A 22579-nucleotide genomic window follows, 5' to 3' on the forward strand; every position below is an offset into this window, starting at 1 on the left:
TTCATCTTACTCCAACATGACCTCATCTCAACTAATGACACCTTCAACAACCCTATTTGCAAGTAACTAGGTCACATTCTGATGCAATAAGGTCACATTCTGATGCAATAAGGTCACATTCTGATGTACTAGGGGCTGACTTTGACCTATAAATTTGGAGGGGACACAATTCCACCCACAGTTGTTGCCACTAACAGAGATGATGAGGTCTGTTAGAGGGACAGGTTTGGATGCAGGGAGAAGATCAGCAAAGTTTTGGACATGTTGAGTTCGGGGTATATATCAGACCCCCAAGGGCAGAGGCCAAGTGGGCTATTGGATGAACAGGTCTGAAGTTCTGGGCAGGATTCTGAGCTGGAGATAAACATTTGGAAGTCCCCAACATATTAAAACCAAGAGACTAGATGAACTCACCAAGAAAGTTAAGTTTGGATAGCAGAAGAGAAGCGTTCCAGAGATTGACACTAAGAGGCGAATAAGTATTGGGACCAAGACCAAAGCCCACAAAAATGTTAAATAAAAATCCCACATATGCTTGCCATTGTGAGAAAGCAATTACATTTTAATGATGATTTTACATTACATTCTAAACATTTACGAAGTCTCGGCGCTGCTCTGTGAAGTGCGCTATGACAGCCGGAGCGTGGATTGAATTTTACCGGCTAATACGTTGAAGAAGTTACTGGTGCTGAAATGGAATGCTTTGAATGCCATAAAAAAGTCAAAGGACACTAATAAAAATAATAAAGTGCACTTTTCTCAGAAGGAGAAACAACTTTGGAGAACATTGTTTTGGTCCTTGATTTAAGAAGTCATTTGCTAGAAAGGCCGTCACGGTACAGTGCTCTGAGCGGCTGCGTGGTTTGTTCCTTGAGCTATTTCTGGGGAGAGGGTAGTTTGAACATTAAAATTGTTTTTAAATGTTGACATTAACATGATTTTACTGTTTTAGCTAATTTGGGGAGCAGAAGTCGGTGCCATTACATAGCCAGTTAGGCCCCTTGGTGGTTTTCTTTTTTCCATGTGCCTGCTGTCATCCACAGAGGCAGAAGCACTGACAGCCAGGTGACCAAAGTTTTCTGAACGTGTTCAGCTCGTATTTTTTGCCGATCCATTGCCTGCCCCCTTGCTTCCTCTGCCTTCTTTCTCTGTCTGGCGACCACCTAGGCAGGCTTGAAGGCTCAGCTCAGCTGTCGCATTTGGGCAAGTATTTTCTGACTTCTATATTCCCACCCTTCCCAATATGGAGAGGTGAACTGACACCGTGCCACCAAATGACCCTGCAGCCCAGCACTTACCATGGGAATTTGTGCCCCCACCACCTTGGTGGCAGGAACTGGATTTTTTTAAGTATTTATTTTCTCTGTATGTTGCACTGGTCCTATCGGTAAATATTCAATAAATGCATGCGAACTATTTAATAAATGCATGTGAACCATAAATACGAACTCTGCCAGCTCAGTGCACATCCAAAGTGTCACCGAACTTTGATTTCTTATTACAATACAAAACGTTTCGTTTGGAGTGTACCATTAACGAACATAGTAATGTGTCAAATGTTTTGAGAAGACCCCCTTAAAGAGGATTCAAGCAGATGGTTGCTTATAGGGTTACTTTTGTCCCTAAAAAGCTGTTCCCCGGCGCCCTCTACTTTCTTCCATTGAAAGATACTGGGGATGCATGGGTTTTTAGTTTTGTAATGATTGTGTCCCTTCAAATTAGTAAACAAAATGAGGTAAATGGAACATACCCAGGAGCTTGGAGGGTGAGATTGCTGGCAGTTGTGGCAAAGGAAAACAATTAATGGATTGTTTTGGAAGGGGGTGGGTTTTTAAAAATCAGGTATAATAAAGATCAATAATGAGAATCTTCAGTGAATAGTGTTGAAAAGTATTGTAATAACTCTTTGGTGTCCAAACAGAAGGATGGCAAATACTGTCATGATGATTTGGCGCAGGAGTCTTCTCACTGACCTTGGAGTGCCAGGAAGCATGGTTTCTTTGTGTATGAGTGAGATGGGTGGAGATTGTATATATTGCCAATAATAGGAGAGGGCAGGAAAGTGTTCACATCTGAGTATTGCTCCTCTCTCAGTGCTGGGATAAGGCTTTTCCAGGTGCCATTTTGGATGTCTCCCCCGATGGACTTTGCCTTCATTCTGCTGAGTCACATAGCATGTGGCCCCAGCATCCTGAATCCATGGTTGGAGCTTGAATTATTGACACATGTGGAGCTAAGCTGAGCAGCATATGAAATGTGCCATTATAGTTTAGTTATTAAATCTTGATTTCTTTCCCCAGCTCTACTTTACGAAGTGTTTCTACTGGATCCTCAAGACCTTCCAAAATATGTTTGGTGTGTGGGGATGAGGCTTCGGGATGTCACTATGGGGTAGTGACCTGTGGCAGCTGCAAAGTCTTCTTCAAAAGAGCAGTGGAAGGTAAATGTTCATGTGGGTGTTCCTTTTTCGCATTCTTTCTCGTGTGTTGTTGACCCGCACAGTTAATATTACAGTGTTCTTGGGAAATTCTTCAAAAAATATTTTTGATGTAATCTAACCCATAATGAATAGTAATAATGTCTTATCTAAAAACTACCTGGAGATTTTCCACTGAGCAATATTTAATGGGCTCGATTCAAAATTGCAAGCAGAGATTTACCAGACAAAAAGGCTGTGTTGTTTTTGTTGTTTGTCAGAGTTTGTTTTTCAGTGAGACTTAGAAAAATAATTCTGTGTTACTGTAAACTTAATTTGCATGATCCAGAATAGCATTTTTACTAGACACACATAGAATACAGCATCTCTGCCTTTTCCAAGTTTTCCTTATAAATATGTGTGTTTCTGGCCATTGAAAACGTTCAATATTGGGATCCAGTTTGTGATTTTTACAGACCAACTATTCAGACTCCCGGCCCCTGTCCCAGCCCTACCATTATTCCCACTGAAGATTTCCAAACGAGTAGATTAAGTGAAAAAGTTGATTTGAGGTTTACCCAGTATATTCAGGCTGGCCTTTGCTTCTATTCCAAATAATTGTACTTCTTAAGTAGGGGTAGATGTTTTTCCCTTCCCCTACCCTCACTTAGGAGTAATTAATTAATATCACTTAGGCTACAAGGCTTTATTGATGTCGAAAGCTATGAATATGTAGCAGTGGAAATATTACTGTGTCATTGATACTTAAGTTCACTTAAGAGCTCTACCTGAAGACCCCATAAGGTTTATTTCTCAAGGAATTTTTCTGAAAAATAAAGTTTTCAAGACTCGATCAAAAGCAACCTGAGTGTTTTACCTTTGTTTTTTCCAGAGACCACAAGGTATTGTCCTTGATTCTGGGATACAAAAGCCAACCAAGTAATTCTTTGTTTCTTCTTGGGATTGATTTTCCATTATTCAATTGATATTACTTTTTTTTCATTGTTTACACTACTGATTATTTGATAGCCCTGATACACAGCATTGAATTTGTAGTTACGACTCTAGTCATTCTTTCCCAGATATGGGCTCTTGGTTACAGGTGGCAACAAATTCAACATAAACGGGCTTAAGTGCCAGTGGAAATTTGTTGGCTCAGGTACTGGAAAGGCCTAGTGCAGGCTTGGCTTCGGCAAGGCCGTAGTCTTCAGCCAGGTCATTAGAACTCAGTCCCCTTCTCTCCATTGCTTCCCTTTGTTCCGGCTCTGTCCTGGTGAGGTTCACTCATGATGCCCAGCAGCTTCCAGGTCTCCATAAGTAAGAGGTTTTCTGCTTCCAGCAGTTTCTTTATAAGTCCCCAATGGAACCACCTCAGGTTGAACTTGGCCCACATGTCTAATCCCTGTGGTGGGGGACCCAGTGGGGGGATGGGCTAGATCTGGCTGGAGTCAGACGCCCTGAACCATCTAGACCCGAGTGGAAGGGTGTTTCCCCTAGGAAAACAATGAGTTCTGTTATCAGAAGGCTGGTTTTCCAACACCAGGAAAAGTCGGTTTCTGAAAGTACTGAAGTCAGTCTGTTTTCTAAGGCAGGTCCCTCTTTCTCTCTTGCCTTAATTACACGATTGACTCAGTAGAAGACACATAGGTGAAATGTATTTCTGGCACCTTCCTAATCCCATCTTGTACCTTCCGGTACAAGAGCTCCCCTTCCTAGGGTCACTCATTAGTGAACAAATTAAGTGATATGTAAAAATAGGGAATGAGTTAAAGCAAATTTTTTTTCCTGTGTTTGTATAATTATGCCGTAATGAACCCCAATGTTATGTATAACTAAAATCAACTAATAAAAATAAATAAATTCAGCACCGTGGGGCAGGACATTCTGGAGTGGGCAGTGGGAGCCTCCACGTGGGCCAGCTGCCCCCACCCGTGGATCAGCCTCATGTCAGGGCCCACCCTGTGACTCTTGGTGGAATCTGCCCTTCTCTGCCAAAGCAAAAGGTTTTCTGGACATTTTTGCTTAGTTTTTTTTTTTTTTGTTTGCTTGTTTGTTTTTTGGGTTTTTTTTTTTTTTTTTTTTTTTTAGTGTTTTTTCTTTAAGTACGAGAAACACGAATTGCTTTTGTAACTCAGAATTAAATGTGGAAAAGCCCATAGGTAGAGGCATCATTTTCCTTCTTTGGAAAGCTGTTCAGTCTCTGGGGGATTTTTAAAGATTTTTGTTAATAAAGTTTTATTCCCTATTTATTTGAGAATTTGAGCTTCAGCATTTGTCTACGTGAAACAAGGCTACAGATTTAAAATACAAACATCATGTGAGTAAAAGTCTGCTTTGTTTTTATATTGGTATATTTTGTGTTTGTTTACTGTTCTATCCCATGTGTGTGAGAAAGAGCATATAAATAGGGGAACAAAAAGGTTCCGTGTGTATCTTCGGTTTTGGAATTAGCATTGTGAGACTTTTAATAATACATTATGTGGCTTGAAGCACTCATTTTACAAAACTACATCAGGGTGATTTTTATTCCCATTTTCCGGATGAAGACAAGTAGGCTGAAGCCCAGCCAAGTAATCAATTCAGAATCATACAGCCAAACGTGGACCCATGCTGAGTCTTGTGACTCTAATCATAGGCACAATCTTAGAGCCTGAGAATTCTAGGTCCTGCAGTATGTTTTATCATCTCATTCTCGGGTCCGTGAAACTTCCATGCTGTCTTCATCTACTCCTGTCTGCTGGGTCATGATAAAGGAAGCAATTTAAGCATTGTCGTTTGGTACCCTCAGTATGTGTGCACATGTGTGACTGTGTGTATAATGCCGGGTTTCTGTTCTGGCGACTAAAAGGCTCGGGTCACTCTAGTTAAACTGGGCTAACTGGGCTGCACGAAATAACCACACGAGCGACACGAATACCTTTTTCTTTGGGGTCGCTGTGACGGCTCCTCTGACCTTAAGGGTCTGCAGAAAGAAAGAGAGAGAGAGCACGCGCTGACCCCTTTTATTGAGGAGAAGCTATTCAAATGAGGCAAGGGGTCAGGTTTCAGGGGGCTGAGTCTATCTTCATGATGTCCACTGTCAGCAGGTTGACTGACACCTGGGTAGGCCACACCCAAGGGCACAGTAAGAGGAGGGGACACACACAAGGCACTTCCATGGAAGATTCTATCCTAAACAGGGCAAGGGGTTATATTACAAAGGAACAGGTGAGCATAGCTTCACCCATGGGGCTGTAGCAAGACACACCCATTTCTGTGACTGAGCGCCTCAGCACCCAGCTGGGGAGTGTAACTCAGTCACCCGTAAGGTTGGCCTCCCACAGTATAACCTGACATACATGTGTATGCATGTTGGAGTGTTTGACTATTTGGCTTTCTGATTTCCCTGCCTTCTTAGATTATAATAGGGCATTCCCAACAGAAGTGGGTAGCGGTTGCTGAGATAAGGGAACTCGGGGTTAAAGCTAAAAGGAACTAAGAGCACTAAGGAACGATGTGGAGATGATCACCACAGAGCAGACCAGGAGGACAAAGCAACAGCCTTGTCTCTGAGTTACCGGCTTGAGGCTTTACGCTCCTGAGGAAGTCACACTAAAGCTTGCTGTAATTGCATAGTGGTGACTATAAATCATTTTTAGAGTGTCAGCTATGTTCTTTGTGTTCTGTTTACTGAGATGTACGTGTGTGCTTTATTTCCTCTTACACGTTTAATATACAGGCACTTAGAACGTTCCTCCAGAGTACCTTATTGGCCAGTAATATCAGCTAATAGCCATATTAGCATACTTTGTGAATGGAAGTTTATAATTTTATCTTTTTAACTTTGAATCATTCAAAGATTTTTTTAGGACCTTTCTGACTTGAAAAAGAAAATGAGTAAGTTTTTAAATATATTTTAAAACTTTATTTCCCCCTCATGTTGGAAACTGGACTGGCTTTAGAGTCAAAAGACCTGGTTTAAATGTATTACAACACTCACTAGATGTGAGATGAAGGCAAGCTTAATCTGGGTCTCAGTTGTTTTTTCTATAAATGGGAAAAGTAACATTGCCCTGTCTTAACATTGTTATGAAAATATAGTGTAAGTACAGATTTTATAAATTGCAGAGTGGAATCAAAATATTAGATCATTATTACTCTCTAAGAACAAATGTAAAATTCTCTGATAATGTCTGTGCAGAGAGACAGGGTGAATGATAGATTGCACCGCTAGGTCCTAGATTTTCATTTTTCTTTATTAGATCATCATTTTTTCCCTTAAATATGATATTTTGTCCCTAGAGCTGCCCTTTGAGATGGAAATATCCTTCTAGATTAGCAGTTCTCAGTGGCTCAAGAGGGGTGATTGAGAGTTTATGGAAATTTCCTGGACTGGCTTTTCCAATCTTGACTGGACTGTCAAGATTTCCTCCCATAATGGGCCTCCTTGCTGATTGGAAGCATTTCCACCTTTGGGAGTCTCACAGTTGAGAAAATACTGAGAGCTACCAACTAGAATTTTAGCTCTTGTTATAAGTCTTTAGGGTAAGTCAGGGTCTACTCTTTACAACCTAGGAAAATTATAGATATTAAGATCCCCACCAAATAAATATCTGAATGTATACATGAATGTACCTTTGTGGCATATGAGCAATCAAGGTTAAATGACTTGCTCCAAAAATTTATATATTACCAATGGACCTTGTCCAAGAAGTCATGTGCCTTTTGACTTCTAATCTCTAATTTCTAATTCTAGTCAGAGTTTTTAACTGGGTCTCTTTCTAACTGTAAAATGTTGTTATTTCATCTTATCTGTGTATTTTAATGGTGATCCCTCAATGAACAGAACTGCCTAGATTCAGCATGCAATTTTACAACCTAATTTCCTTCTCAGATACACAGTATATGTCTGGAAGACATATAAGGTATCACAAATCATTGAATAGCTTTAAGGCTGTAAAAGAGGAAGAGAGTTCATTATTATGTAAAAATCAACTGGATTTATACTTTTGTAAGCCGACCTATAAGGCTGAAGAGTCGCCATCATGGTAAGGTCAGCCAAATCATTTGATGCCTGTTTCTGCACTCAGACCTTTCCCTTGCAGGGGGAGACTCGTAAGTCTATTTCTTGAAATGAAATTGCTTTAAAGATATAATTGCAGATTAAACTTAGGGCTTTTAAAATATGCAATATATTAAGACAACCAGACCGGTGAACAGATAGCTTATTCCTTTCACATGTCGTTCACAGCTTACAGGTCAAGAAACTTTAAATTTATCGATTCACTATTCTATAGGAAAAACATTTTTAAGGAAATGTTATGGCTGATGAATAGTTAATTTTTTTTTTTTTTTTGCTTCTTTAAAATTAATTGAGTGAACTGAACAGGCCCAGAGTAAAGTGTATCTCACCATGTCTTAAAACCAAGTTATCTCTACCAGCACCACGAGTAAGTGTGCTCATGGGCAAGAGGGAGGAGAAGCAGAAGTGTGCGCAAGCAGGAGGTGTGTGTTGGGTGGCACAATGGACAGTTGTGTCACAACATAGAGAAACTCCAATTAAGTGGACACAAGCTTAATCAAGGTATAATATAACTCATATATCTGTCCCCTTAGAACTGACGGTATAAAATTAAGCCCATGATAAAGCAAGGAAATAATGTACCATCTACTTGTCAGATGTCTTCAGTTAATAATGTAAGATGCAAACCCTCATGTTCCCAGGAACCATGTAAAGGAAGCTAATGGTCATCCAAGTACATTGTGGAACCTGCTACTTCAGGGGCAGGAAGCTGGGGTCTGGCTTACAGTTTTCTTACATTCTACAGATGGAGTTGAAGGTTTTATTTTGATTTTTTTTTTCCTTTACCAGAAATTAGGAATCAGTCACCTAATTCTTTCTAATTATTCGCTGTACGAAATAAACACCTGCCCCATGTGTTTTATCTCTGATTTTTAGGAACACTCTTTTCTTCCTTATGTAAGCATGTGTTAATGGAAAATGTTTGCTAGCCATTCAGTTGGTTGCTATGGAAACACACAGAGCCATGACATTTAGGCCACCCTGGAAGGTCAGGGAAGACTTCTCAAAGAATTGACCCCCACCCTGAATCTAGAAAGATTAAGACTGGCAGTGCGGAGAGGAGATAAGGATAGGTGGTCTGCACAGGGCATCAGAAACAGTTTCTTGTTTACACTGTGTAAAATTTGAGGTGTGAGCAATAAAAAGTGAAAGTGAATACACAGTTTGGGACCAGGTCCTAGACTCCAAGCAGGAGCCTGAATTCATCCTTGGGCAAAACGGAACCTCTCCGAGTTTTCACACAGCCGAGAGGTAAGCTCAGTTTTGCTTTAGAGATCTGGCTGTGGTGAAGCGCGGTTATTTAAGTGGAAACAGTTCTGGTAGCTGTTTTCATCACTGAGGCAAGAGATCAGCTAGGACAGGCCTGGGCCAAGGTGTTAGGGATTGAGAATGGGAACGGGGAAGACTTCTCTGAACTCTGGCACCTCTATGTTGGAGGGAAAAAACCAAACTCGAGGGTTATTCCCCAGACTGGCCCCTGACACCATTTGCTGAGATTGGGGATGTGGAGGGGGGCAGCTTTCGGGGCATGGGAGGAAAGGCCGTTTTTTGGTTTTGTTTTTTTAATTGAAAACTTTTAAAAATTATTCTTTTTATTTATCTACCCCACCAGGATATACCCTGACGTAATCACAAACGCATCGAAGAACACAACCTGCTCCACTTCAAGTCCCCAGCCCTTCTCCTCCATCTGCACTCCAGATCTTCCCTCTATTTTGATGAAATTTCCTGCCCCCTTCTTCTTTCTCACTTTCTCTCCCATCCCCGAAATTTTCGATTAGCTTCCTTACATCAGAGAAAACATTTGACTTTGGACTTTTTGAGACAGGCTTATTTCGTTTAACATGGTAGTCTCCAGTTCCATCCATTTACCAGATGTCATATAGTCATTCTTCCTTATGGCTGAGTAATATTCTGTGTGTGTGTGTGTGTGTGTGTGTGTGTGTGTGTGTGTGTGTGTGTACACTACATTTCCTTTTATCTATTCATCTGTTAAAGGGCACCTGGTTTGTTTCCATAGCTTGGCTGCTGTGAATTGGGCTGCTATAAACATCAATGTGACTATGTCACTGTAGTATACTGATTTTAAATCTTTTGGATGTATACCAAGGACTGGGATAGCTGGGTCATATAGTGGTTCCATTCCTAGAGTTTTGAGGAGTCTCCTTACTGCTTTCCAGAGAGATTGCATTAATTTGCAGTCCCACCAACAATGTACATTTATCCCCACGTCTTCACCAACATTTATTATTTGAATTCTTGATCATTGTCATTCTGATTTGAATGAGATGAAATCTCAATGTAGTTTTGAAATGGCATTTGCCTAATTGCAAGAGATGTTGAACATCTATTTCATATATTTGCTGAGAATTCATTTTTCTTCTTTTGAGGAGTGTCTGCCCATTTGTTGATTGGGTTATTTGTGAGGGGTTTTTTTGTGTTTTTTGTATATTCTAGATATTAATGCTCCGAGGAGCAGGTGACAAAGACTTTTTCCCATTCCATAGGCTCTCTCTTCAAGTTCTTGTTTCCTTTGCTCTGAAAAAAGCTTTATTTGATGCCATCTCACTTGTAGATTTATTTTATTTTTTTGGCTTTGGCAGTCTTTTTGAGAAAGTTGCTTCCTGTTCTGACGTATTGGAGGGCTGGGCCTGTGTTTTCTCCTAGTAGCTGTGTAGTTTCTGATCTAATTCCCAGGTCTGTAATCCACTCTGAGTTGACTTTTTCTCAGGGTGAGATACAGGGGTCCAGCTTCATTCTTCTACATATGGATAGCTAGTTTTCTCAGCACCATTTGTTAAAAAGACTGCCCTTTCTCCAACTTATATTTTGGCATCTTTGTCCAGTATCAGATAACTATATTCACGTGGATTTTTCTCCGTGCCTTCAGTCCTGCTCCCTCCATCTCCATGCCTGTTTTGGTATTGATACCATGCTGTTTTTGTTACTGTGGCTCTGTAGTATAATTTGAGGTCCAGCATTGATATACCTCCTGCTTCACTTTTCTCATTAAGGATTGCTTTGGCTATTCTAGGTCTCTTATTTTTCCAACTAAATTTCAGAACTGCCTTTTCTAGTTCTATGTAGAATGTCATTGGAATTTTTAAGGGGATTGTGTTGAGTATACCTAGCACTTTTAGTAGTATGGACATTTTGACAATATTAATTCTGCCTAGGAAAGGTCCTTTCATTCAGCAAACATTTCTCCATTTTCTGCTGTGTACCACACATCATAGTAGGCACATCCAAGGATATTTTGGACAAGGATCAAGTGAACAAAATAGACAATGATCTCAGTCTTGATGCGACTTACAGTTTAGTGGGGAGTGGTTAAGAGGTAATACATAATACATCAGTTGTTTTTATAATATTGGAAAAGCTGATGGGTGCTGTACAACACAAAAAGAATCAATAGGATAAAGCAGATGAGGGGTGAAGTTGGTTTAGAATGAGTTTGAGATGCCTGTGAAACCTTCAGTGGTGTTTAACAGGAAGTTGGTTGTGTGATACTGCAGCTTGGGGAGCAAGGCAAGATAGAAAGTGAGTATTTTGGAGTCATCATCCATGAAAGTAGATGCAATTGCCCAAGAAATAGGCTTTTAGAGAGACATAGTGAGCTGAGGTTAGAACCTTAGAGAACATAAATCTAGGACAGTGACTATACACGTAGCATATGTGTGGAGAATTTGTCTCTCCCCCTTCCTTCTCCAGGTTGTATACAAAAGAAACTTAGTTACTTCGTGTCTGATTACTCCAGGATTTAGGGAACTTTAGACATTATTGAATCTGCAATTTTTAATTCCAGGTTTGTTTCTTTATTCATCAGTATCCTTTGATTACTATGGAAACGTAGCCAATCCAGAGGCTCCCCCCAAAACAAGGAGGGAATGTGATTCGGTAAACAGTGCAGAAGCAATGCCCAACATATTGGCAGTGCTAACAAAACCCTTGCTCGTTGTTTGATAACTGACAAATATATGGGATTCACCCTTGTTTCTGTCTCCATTGCTGTTTATTTGTTCTCTGAAGGAGAAAATAGGTGGAAGTGATGTGTTAGAAAACGACTTGTCATGGGAAGTAAGTAATGTAAGTTAGCATTATCCACAGAGAACTGCTTGTAGCTCACTTTTTTACATCAAGGTGCACTTCATACGGCAAATCTGAAAAATAGCAGTGGCATAGGAAGTAATTTTTGAAGTTATTTCCTATGTTTATGTGTTTGTTTACAGTGTAACTTAACCGGGGGGTGAGGGGGGGGACAGAAAGAAAATGCCAGCCACTCACAGAGTGCCATGAGTTAATGTGAAATTTAAAACAAAGTGAAGTGGGAAGGAGAGAAGATAAGAGCAAGGAAGAGAAAAATGGAGCCAGGCATGGAAATTATACTGAGAATGTATGTCCCGAGGCCTTGGTAGAGGCTGGCCATGTATTTGGCTCGGTTTTCTAGCAGCCGATCCAAAGCCCTGAGTCATCTGGCCCCTGGTTCTTTAAGAGCGAGTTAAGGGAATTGCTCATTTATAAGAACATTTTCTTGAGTATCTTTAATTTTGAGGTACCCGCTCTTTTCTATTTGAATCGTAACCTGAGATTAAAAAGTAACTCTCCCAGGACTGTCACGTCCGTCAGCCTTTCAACACTGACCAGAATACATGAGAAGAGGGGGACGCAAGGTTCATTTTTGCTCCTATTTCAAGGGATCCTGTCCTTGGTAGGTAGGCCCAAGGCAAAAGCATCACGGCCAGAGGGTATGGCAAAGAAAACTGCTCAGCTCATCGTAGCCAGGAAGCAGAGAATGAGAAAGGGGGCTGGAGAGACCATGAGCCCTTCCACAGCCTGCCCCCAGGACCTGGCTCTCAAGTCCCACCTCTGGAGGCCAGCCTGCCACCAGTGGATTAATCCACTTGATGAGGTCAGAGTCCTCATGATCCAAACATGGCCTATAATCCCCACCTCTGAACCTTGCCAAAAGAATATTTTAGTTTATATTCAAGGAGCTGTACTGAAAAAAAAAATGGCTTTATTCTGTCAACCAGTTGCTCCTCTAATAGCTACTATTTATTGAGCACTTAGTAACTGCCAGACACTATGCAAGTACTTCACGTTTTCTCACTTATTTCTTATCACAGCTTGTGTTAGTTAACTTTTTGTTGTTGTGACCCAGGAGGAAACACTTATTTGAGGCTCATGGTTTCAGAGGTCTCAGCCCATAGATGGGAGACACCATTCATCTGGGCCCATGGTGAGGCACAGTGGAAGGGCCCGCAGAGGAAAGATGCTCAGCTGATGGCAGTCAGGAGGCAGGGGTGGGGTGGGGTGGGGCTACAGGGAAGATACACACCCAGTGACCCACCTTCTCCAGCCATACCCCAACTGCCTTCAGTCACCACGCAGTCATTCACAGTAGGATGGACTGACTAGGTTACAGCTCTCATAATCCAATCATTTGGCCTCTAAATATTTCAGGAGATGTGGGGAACACCTCATATCCAAGCCAATAACAAGCAGTCTTTGGGTTTTTTTTGGGGGGGGGGATTGCTTATTTGGGGAGGAATGCTAGGGTTCTAACACAGGGCTTTGCTCATGCTAGGCAAGTGCTCTGTCATTGAGCTACATCCCCAGCCTCGGCAACAGCCTTCTTAAATCAATGTTTTGTGAATGTGGAAGGGCAATACCTTTGAACTCTCTAAGCAATTGTTATGACAGGGAAAACACTGATTTTTAAATAAGGTCTGATCCTTCGGCTCTTAAATACAGTGAATATTTATTAAGCACTTACTTTATGCTCATTATGCCAAGAACTTTGTATTCTCGTTTTAATCCTTATAATCATCCTGGGATGTAGGCAGGGCCGTTGAATGTCCTCCTGGCAGAGATCCGTCCACTGACGCACCTAAGAGGTAAGTAACTTGTCTGAGGTCGCGCACTTGGAAGAAAGTGGCAGAGCTGGGACTTGAACCTGGGCAGCCCATACTCTCCCACTCTGTGTACTTGACACATAGGCCATCCTGTCTCTCAAGAGTTCCATCAGATCCCAACTGTTTTTACCCATCAAAAAGTGGAGGAATGGCTCTGGCTTTAGCATACTTAGGAAGAGCACATTATAATTTAATAGTTATCTTGCTATACTCTAAATAATTAACTCCTAGCCATTCCAAGTTGAAACTCTAATTTGAATTTCTGTTGCCCTAATGGGAAAGAAATTGGGTAGTCTCTATTTTTTTCTTAAGGAATGAACTTCATATTTTTTAAAAATTACCATTACCATCCTGAAGTACCTCTTTAACATCTTGATATTAATCTAAAGCTGTATTTAAAACTTTTATCTTCCTGTGTTTCATTTCCTGTGTGTGATAAAAATTACATGCAGCCTTATCAGGCCCGGAGAACCGTGGGGAGAATGGTCTTCCTTGTATGGAGCTGAGCGCTACCAACGCTTCAGCTCTTTGATATCTGCTTCATGCCTCATGGCTCAGAAACATCCCCAGGAGGCGAGGGCACAAAGCTGCTCTCAGAACTTGCTCTCGTGATGAAATTAGGATCATGTAACTTACATGATTTGATATTCTTGGGAATTATTGGACACCAAAATTAAAATTGCTAAATTGACTGTGATCAAGAACAGAGCCCTGGACAGACGGGTAGATGTTGATGTCGACTTGGAGAGGAGGCAGTGGCAGAGTGGAAACCTGGAGATGGGAGACCAGAGACATCCGTTTGCGCAGAGCCAGACACCCAGAAACCTGGCCTGAGTAGGTCTACACCCAGGAGAGGGAAGAGGAGATGGAGCAAAGACCCTGGGATCCAGCCCCTAATTCTGGAATGAGAAACCTCAGCCCTTCTCTTCAATTCAGAAAATCTTTTTGTAGAGTTCTTCCCAGTAGAACCGTCAACCCAGTGGCTTTGCAGTTTCGTCCCTGGGTACCCTGTGGGGTCCCTTACAGTGTACTGCCTAGAAGAGGAGACAACAGGGATGGCATTGTGAAGGAAGGAGAGTAAAAAGGGCATGACTGCCAACGGAATGGTTCAGTGGAGTGGAAGACCAATTCCAGAGGTCATGAGGGAAGAATTGACAGGACTGCATGGTGGATCGGCCCAGGAGGTCACTGGCAATCACTGACAGAGATTTGGGAGAGAAACACTTAAGTCCAGGGCAGAGGAGTGGAGTTTAGTATCATCGCGGCTGCAGAGACAGTGCTCACAAGGGATGACACTGCTCAGGCGAATAGGAAATCAGAGAGAAACATATTTGAAAAAGTTTGTTCTTTCCCTGGAGATGTTCTCTGGAGAGTTTTAAAATAAAGAAATGGCAATGTGGCAGTAGATCAGCCAACGTCAGCGGCTGCCATGGCTCCTTGGTGCAATGTATGGGAAGTGAGGAAATTGAAAGCCTGGCAGAGGTGTTGGGCCCCCAGCAACTGATGGGACAGGCCTGCTTAGGATGGTGACGACTGCAGGGATTGTGTACTGCTGTTATTCCTGATATTAGAGGTACTAAGTCACGATTTTAGCAACTTGTGCCACCAAAGGGAGCCACAGTATGAAGCTACTCATGATTGAGAAGGCAGAAAAGTTCTCTAGGAAATAAGAAAAGATGGCAGTTTTTACAGGCTCCCCAATTTTTCACATAATATTTTGCTCTTAAAGAGAGTACCCAGTGCAATAAGGTTAAGGTTCGTTGTTATTGTTTTAATGCCACTCCTTGACGACTCCACTCACTGCCCATCCTGACACCTTAGACAGACGAGAGAGGCCTGGTAAGGATTACTCTAGAGACACACAGAAACAGGTAAAACACACACAGGCTTTGTCTGGAGCTCTGCCCCACGGCACTCAAAGGCTCAGGGATTGCTTTCTGGGGCCAAAGAGGAGACAGAAAGCTGTGTCTTTCGGCAAGATCTCAGAACCACCTGCAGTGATCATAAAAATATTTGGTATGCGTTTACCTTCATTCTCTCTCTCACACTCGCATCTTTGCAACACCGTGGACAAAAGCGCGTGGAGAGAAGAACTGATTGACACCAAGGAATGAAGCCCGCAGTGTGTGGCAGAGCGATGTGGATTGTTTCCAGTTTTCCCTCAAGGTGGCCTTATTTGAAGCGCTTTTAATAAATGCAAACTCTTGGAATTTGTGGGCTCTCTGTACTGACAAAAGCATCCGCTTCCTGTGTGTGCTGTGTTGCTCATGAACGGCAAACTCTTAAGTCTCACATCATAAGGAACCATCCCTGAGAAAGGAGGAGGAAGGTATTTCCTTCATTCACATAGGAGGCCCATAGTGGCCTGCTTCTAAGATGTCTGTCATGGTTTTGAGCTTCTAGCGCCATGAAATCACTCTCATTTGATAGTACAATACATCTTTATAAAAAATGTTTTATTCTAACAGTAGAAACTGGAAATAATGCAAAAGATGGACAAATACAAAGCTAGAAGGACATCACCTAGGAACAAAAATTGAAAAGTCACTCACAGTAAAGTAGCTGAGGAATTGATGTGTGACGTTTTTAGGCAGTTTGATATAAATCCGTGCTTCTGTATCCCACTGTAGATAAAGTGTACGCCCAATAAATTATTTTTATGAATTTCACTGGAATGAAAATTGTAGAATTTCGGGGAAAGAGGGGGAATAAATACTTCCTCCTTCCTTTGGATCCCTTTGTATAGATTATTTTCTTCAATTCAGAATGAAGAACCAGGACTAGAGTTTGGAGATTCATACTCCATCGTAGAAGCCTTTCCGTGGTATTTTTAGTGACAGGCCACTTGTATATTACCCAACAATTTGAATCCTTAATGTGAATTTCTCTAGTAGGAAGCCATAAAATAAAGGTGTCAATGTAGATTCCAGTGTCACTTTTATGGAAGAATGGCACTGCCTCCTCTATTTCCTCTTCTCTAAATAACAGAAAACCTTCAAAGTGTCTGCCCTGTCCATGTCAGAGTTAGGAAGATAAAAATTAGAACAGGTCTGTTTAAACCCCTTAGGAAACAACAAAGGATTGCCTTATAGACATTCCATTTAAAAATATTTTTTCCTTCTTCAGCATTGAGTCAGCATACCGTGGTTCTCAATAAAATGCAGATATTTAAACTACTTGTGGTGCATGATATGTATTTGAAAGAGGAAAAAGTTTAAAAAAAAATGGTAGAAAAACAGAGCCAGTTTCCATGCTCTTTGTAGATCGTGAACAATTGGAAGGATCATAACTTTGTCTTCCTTCTTTTTAATCTTTACTTCACTGTCCCAAGATTTCTAAAACACTTTGTATTCTCCCACACTCCCACTCCTGTTGAACAACTTAATTGGAAAACTAGTGCAGAATTAGTCTAGGTTGATTGCTTTTTTAATCTGGCTTGTACCATAGAATTATCCCAGTAACCAGGCTGTACGATTTGATTTTGCTAGGATTACATAAGTACTAATTGTTTTTGTTTTATTTATTAATTTTTTGATACCCAGGATGAACTAAAATCATATTCAAAAACAGAGAGGAATGAAAAGACTATTAATAGCCATTACATAGAAATCTTAAATAAAAATCACCCTTGTTAAAAGAGAATACTTTACATTTTTTTTTAGAAATTCCCTTGCTAAATGATATTAGATCCCCCCTCCCCGCAAAAAAAAAAAAAAAAAAATCCTTCAACCAACCTTCCCTTTTACTTTTTTAAATTAAATGTACTTCTGACACGTCTAATTAGGATTTATTTGAAGAACTTCAGTTGCTGTAATTGGTGATACTTAAAATTCAGCATGTTTATGTTGCATCTCAGAAATAATCAAAATAGGTGACCTTTTCCTAATTTAACCAGCGTCTCAGCCATCAGAGCTGTGATAGCGACTAAGGTCAAATCTCACTGAAACATAAAGAGCCAGGTTCAGAGCATTGAGAATCAAGCCAGGAGCAGTAGCTGAGAAGACGTATGAAGAGGCAGGTACCAACAGGGCTGCAGCCAGTTTGAGATAGAGCAGCCATTGGAAATGGAAAGGGGAGCCCGTCTGACCACCCACAGCACAGAGCTTCTCTCCCCTTAGTCACATCTGCTGAGTGCTCACTGTGTACCAGGCACTGGATGTGTGCTGTACTTCATTCCTATTAACAAAAAGACACGTGGGTCTCAGATACCATATTTGACTTTATTTTGAGCAGTCAGTGTGCATAATTTTCTGTACTGTATTTTGAGAAGTACCTGTAAAACAGAATAATCACACTGAGCTCTATGAATTAACTTTGTCTCTTTTCAATGAAGCAGTATAAATCGTTCAAAAAAAATCAAATGAAACCAGGAAGGATTCCCTTTTTTTCTTTTTTTTTCTTTTTTTTTTTGCAAAATTTCTCAGTGTGGAACTCAGTTCGCCAGGCAGAAAATTGAAGTATTCAGGTATTGGTACCTATTTTCTTTATCAGAACAAGTTGTAATTTATAGTAATAATACACCAGGAAAAAATGTGAGGAAAAAAAAAGAACGAATTATTTTAGTAGGAAAAATTAACCGGTTGAGCCATTAATACATTTTCAATCTCTCTTTCTCCCTTCCCTCTTCTTAAAAAATACATTTTCTGTAAAACGAACCAGGACATTCTTGCATTTTAAAAATTATGTGAAAATTCAGTAAATTAATTATATTTCCTATAGTGAGAAATCTCATAAAAGTATGTTTCTTCATTTATGTAGAAAAACAGTGGGCTTTCTGTTTTGTCTTTACCGTAAATGTAAGTACTAATTGTGCTTTTTTATACAACTATCCAGTAGGACCTGAAATTACACCTCAAGGACTAGTAATAATAAAAAAGTTAATTGGTATTAATAAAAAGATTGTTCTTCAAGGAGCGTACATGAAGAAACACTCATAGAAATACCATTATAAATGATTTTAGGTAATTGAGAAATTTCCCTTTAAATTTTGAAATATTAAATTTAAATTAAATATTATTAATATATTTGATTAAAATTTCATATATTATTAATATATTTGATTAGGATTTCATTTCCCAGTTGCTAACTGGACCACAAGAGGATAATGATATCAGATATTTGTCAGTATGGTACCTTCGCTAAACTTATTTTTTAGATCCTTAACTCTGTCTTAAATATTTTTCAGTTACTGAAATAATATTGAAGGTGAAGCATTGGTAAACTTTTCTTCATTTTCAACTTGTAAATAGGTTTTCCTTTAAAAATTGCCTTGTGACATTCTTCAAACACATTTAGGTGATTTGAATATTAGAGCACAAAGTCACTAAACAGAGAGGTGTAGTTAAAAAGGGACACAACCCCTCCTGTTATAGACCAGTCTTGGGTATTTTTAGCTTTTTAAAATTTTAATTAATTTATTTATTTTAATTAGGTATATATGACAACAGAATGCGTTTTGATTCATTGTACATAATTGCAGCACAACTTTTCATTTCTCTGTACATGATTTAACGTTGCACCATGTGTGCGGTCCTACATATACCTAGGGTAATGATGTCCATCTCATGTCACCATCTATACCCATACCCCTCTCTTCCCCAGCATCTCCTTTGCTCAAAGTTCCTCCATTTTCCCCAATGCCCCTCCCCCATTATGGATCAGCATCCACTTATCAGAGAGAACATTAGGCCTTTGGAGTTTGGGAATTGACTTACTTCATTTAACATGATATTCTCCAGCTCCATCCATTTACCTGCAAGTGCCATAATTTTATTATCTTCTAATGCTGAGTAATATTCCATTGTGTATATATACCACAGTTTCTTTATCCATTCATCTATTGAGGGGCTTCTAGGTTGGTTCCACAGTTTAGTTATTGTGAATTGTGCTGCTATAAACATTGGTGTGGCTGTGTCCCTGTAGTATGCTGTTTTTAAGTCCTTTGGGTAAAGGACTTATACCGTACTATTTAGTTTATATTACACAGGTAAATCATAGGATAAATATTCTGTGCTCTACTTAAAGGTGAAGTGGGATAGCTGGGTCAAATGGTGGTTCCATTCCAAGTTTTTTAAGGAAACTCCAAACTGCTTTCCAGAGTGGTTACACCAATTTGCAGTCCCACCAGCAATGTATGAGTGTGCCCCATATCCTTCCCCCACATCCTTGCCAACACTTACTGTTGTTTTTTTTATTCTTGATAACTGCCTTTCTGACTGGCGTGAGATGCAATCTTAGTTTTGATTTGCTTTTCTCTAATTACTAGAGATGTTGAACAGTCTTTTATATATTTGTTGATCCAGTGTATATCTTCTGAGGAGTGTCTGTTCAGCTCCTTAGCCCATTTATTGATTGGTTGGTTGGTTGTTTTTGGTGTTAAGTTTTTTGAGTTCTTTATATGTCCTGGAGATTAGTGCTCAGACATGTACAGCAAAAAGTTGCTCCCAAAATGTAGGCTTTCTCTTCATCTCATTGATTGTTTCTTTTGCTGAGAAGAAGCTTTTTAGTTTGATTCCATCCCGTTTATTGATTCTTTATTTTATTTCTTGTGCTTTAGGAGTCTTGTTAAGGAAGTCGGTGCCTAATCCAATGGGATGAAGACTTGGGCCTACTTTTTCCTCTGTTAGGCTCAGGGTCTCTGGTCTAATTCCTAGGTCCTTGATCCGCTTTGAGTTGAGTTTAGTGCATGGTGACAGATAGGGGTTTAGTTTCATTTTGCTGCATATGGATTTCCAGTTCTCCCAGCACCATTTGTTTGGAGAGGCTGTCTTTTCTCAAATACACGTTTTTGGCTCCTTTGTCTAGTATGAGATAACTGTATTTATGTGGCTTTGTCTCTGTGTCTTCTATTCTGTACCATTGATGGACATGTCTGTTTTGGCGCCAATCTTATTTTTAAAATAGAAATCGCCTCATACAGGCCCAAGGAAAGCGCCTTCCATTTTCTTTCATAACATTTGACCAGGAGACGTGGACCATTTTCCTATACTTAGGTTTCTAGAACATACCACATGACCCTACTCATTCACACTGAAGGAGCTACTTAAGAAGTCAAGGGGAAATTAGTTCCCGGAAATACTTTAGTTTATATTACACAGGTAAATCATAGGACAGATATTCTGTGCTCTACTTAAGGGTTCTTTTAATATCATGTAATAAAATAATTACATTGTATGTAAAGTAGGTGGCAATTCAGTTTTCTCTTGGAACATTCATAGAAGACATTGTTTCCAGACTTGGTCTAACACAGCTGAATGTTTAAAGGTGGTTATTTGAGATATGCTTTTCCTTGATTTTAATAAGTGAAACTAGATGTTAGCATCCCATTTTCCTCATTCAGTTTAGACGTACCCTGTTATGTAGGGAGAATCATAATCTTAGGAGACCATGTTCAAATTCTCATGTCACTGATTATAATATCCAACAGATTTAACTTTTATTAAATGCTACTGTAAGCCAAGTGCTAAAATTGGAGATTATGAGGAGTCAAGTAGTATCCCAATTTCTGATGAGGAAAATAAATAAATAAGCGGTGTGTACCTAGGCATATAGAGAAGCATATATAGAAGCAAAATAAATAAATAAGCTGTGTGTACCTAGGCATATATAGACTTACATGCAAGTCTTTCTGATTCCAAATTCTCTTGCTTCCTGTATTTCACTGTGTGACATACTGCTGGCCAGGATATCCAGCCTCTCCCTGATTCCTAGCTATAAAATTAAGCTCAGGTAATACCTGGCTTATCGTGGTGTTTCGTGATTGGAGATGATGCATGCCAAGAACCTGGCACATTATAGACATTAAAGAAATGATAGCTATTCACAGTGCTCTTATTACTTGTCAAACTGGACATATACCACATAATATGCAAAGCTCCCGAAGTGGTTATTAGATGGAATAGTATATAAAATGTCAGGGGAACAATAATTTTGTATGTCAGATTCCAATAACACCCCACCCCACCCCCCTCACACTAAATATAAAATGTGTATTTGAAACCAATAGGGGCAGCTTTGATCCCTGTTGAGGGGAAAAAAAACCAAAAACCTAAAATTTGATGTAGACCTAGGGCAAGCAGCTTTCCCAATTGTTCAAATTGCTCTGTTTTATTATCAAATAGGGTGATGGATGACATTAAAAGCTATAATACTATTTTGTAGATGAGATTCACTGCATGATATTAGGTGTGGGCACAGTTCAAAAGTCTTAAACTGTAATTTCTCTAAAAGGAGCAATTTAAATTCTTACTTGAAACAAAATTTTACCAAAATTCTGCCCACACAGGCCTGAGATGGCAGTTTCGGGCGGGGGGTGGGGGGAGAGAAAAAGAAATGAAAAACTTTTAGAAGAAAAATAAGGAAACGCAATACTCATGAACATTTGGCTGTTCCTTTCCCTTCATGACCAGTTCTCAGGAAGCAGATCCCATGGGCAGCCAGGAGGCCCTCTGGGCTGGCTCCTGGGAGGAACATAGGGTGTCTCACTTTCATTTCTTTAGGTACAGTCATGATAATAACTTATATTTGTGTCCTACCAGGAAATACTGCAGTTAAGCGACTTAGGCAGGATCGTACAGCTAGTAAATGACAAAACTTAGACTCAAACCTGCATCTGACTTCAAGCATTTCCGTAACCTGAAAAAGTAGCCAAAACTTTATAGCATGTTGGAACAAAGTGAAGGGAGACAGCGCCCCTTGATTACAGAGCTTACGTGGCCATTGATTGACATTGTTCAAACACTATTTTTTTTTAAAAAAAACTTCAGGTGGTTTTTCCTGCAAGTACCTGAGATGCATATCCCTCTCATCCCCAAACCTGTAGCTGACTCTTTCAGAAGCTAGTATGCAAACTATGATCAAGAGGGTACTGTTTGCTCATGGCTTTTGTGCCACTGACTCTTTATACCAAGAGAGTCCAAAAATGTCCCAGCTTAGGACCGTAGACACCATCTGTCAAAGTGAGTTTTGTTAGGAGGTAACTGCCCAGCTCCACCCATACCAGACTGACTCTCTCGGTACATATTAGCCAGAATTTACTATGATATAAACTTATTCTCTTTTGTAAATGATGCTCTGTCTCTCAAACCAACCTGTCATGGTAACTTTGTACAGAGTGCACTTGTAAATGATGTAACCACAGGAAACTTTTCAGAGGCAGAAAAATTATCGCTGTAATCATACAGCACT

The 22579-nt window shown here is 40.1% G+C and overlaps 1 protein-coding gene and 1 long non-coding RNA gene across 12 annotated transcripts in view; both read left to right on the forward strand.

Annotated features, from left to right (window-relative positions):
• Positions 1 to 22579, forward strand: part of Nr3c2 (nuclear receptor subfamily 3 group C member 2) — a 335377-nt gene that overhangs the window by 165700 nt on the left and 147098 nt on the right. For 9 of the 11 annotated variants that reach the window (XM_078022048.1, XM_078022053.1, XM_078022050.1 and 6 more), the window contains one exon: positions 2301 to 2452. In XM_078022048.1, coding sequence (XP_077878174.1) covers positions 2301 to 2452 — 152 coding nt within the window. The remainder of the gene's footprint in view (positions 1 to 2300; positions 2453 to 22579) is intronic. The other 2 variants (XM_078022054.1, XM_005327531.4) reach the window with 1 other exon arrangement.
• Positions 7690 to 15603, forward strand: LOC144366928 (uncharacterized). The gene is made up of 2 exons (XR_013426136.1): positions 7690 to 8729; positions 9091 to 15603. It is a non-coding gene; the product is annotated as an uncharacterized LOC144366928 (long non-coding RNA).

Source organism: Ictidomys tridecemlineatus, chromosome 9 (assembly GCF_052094955.1).
Source record: "Ictidomys tridecemlineatus isolate mIctTri1 chromosome 9, mIctTri1.hap1, whole genome shotgun sequence".
In the NCBI taxonomy this organism is placed as follows: domain Eukaryota; kingdom Metazoa; phylum Chordata; class Mammalia; order Rodentia; family Sciuridae; genus Ictidomys; species Ictidomys tridecemlineatus.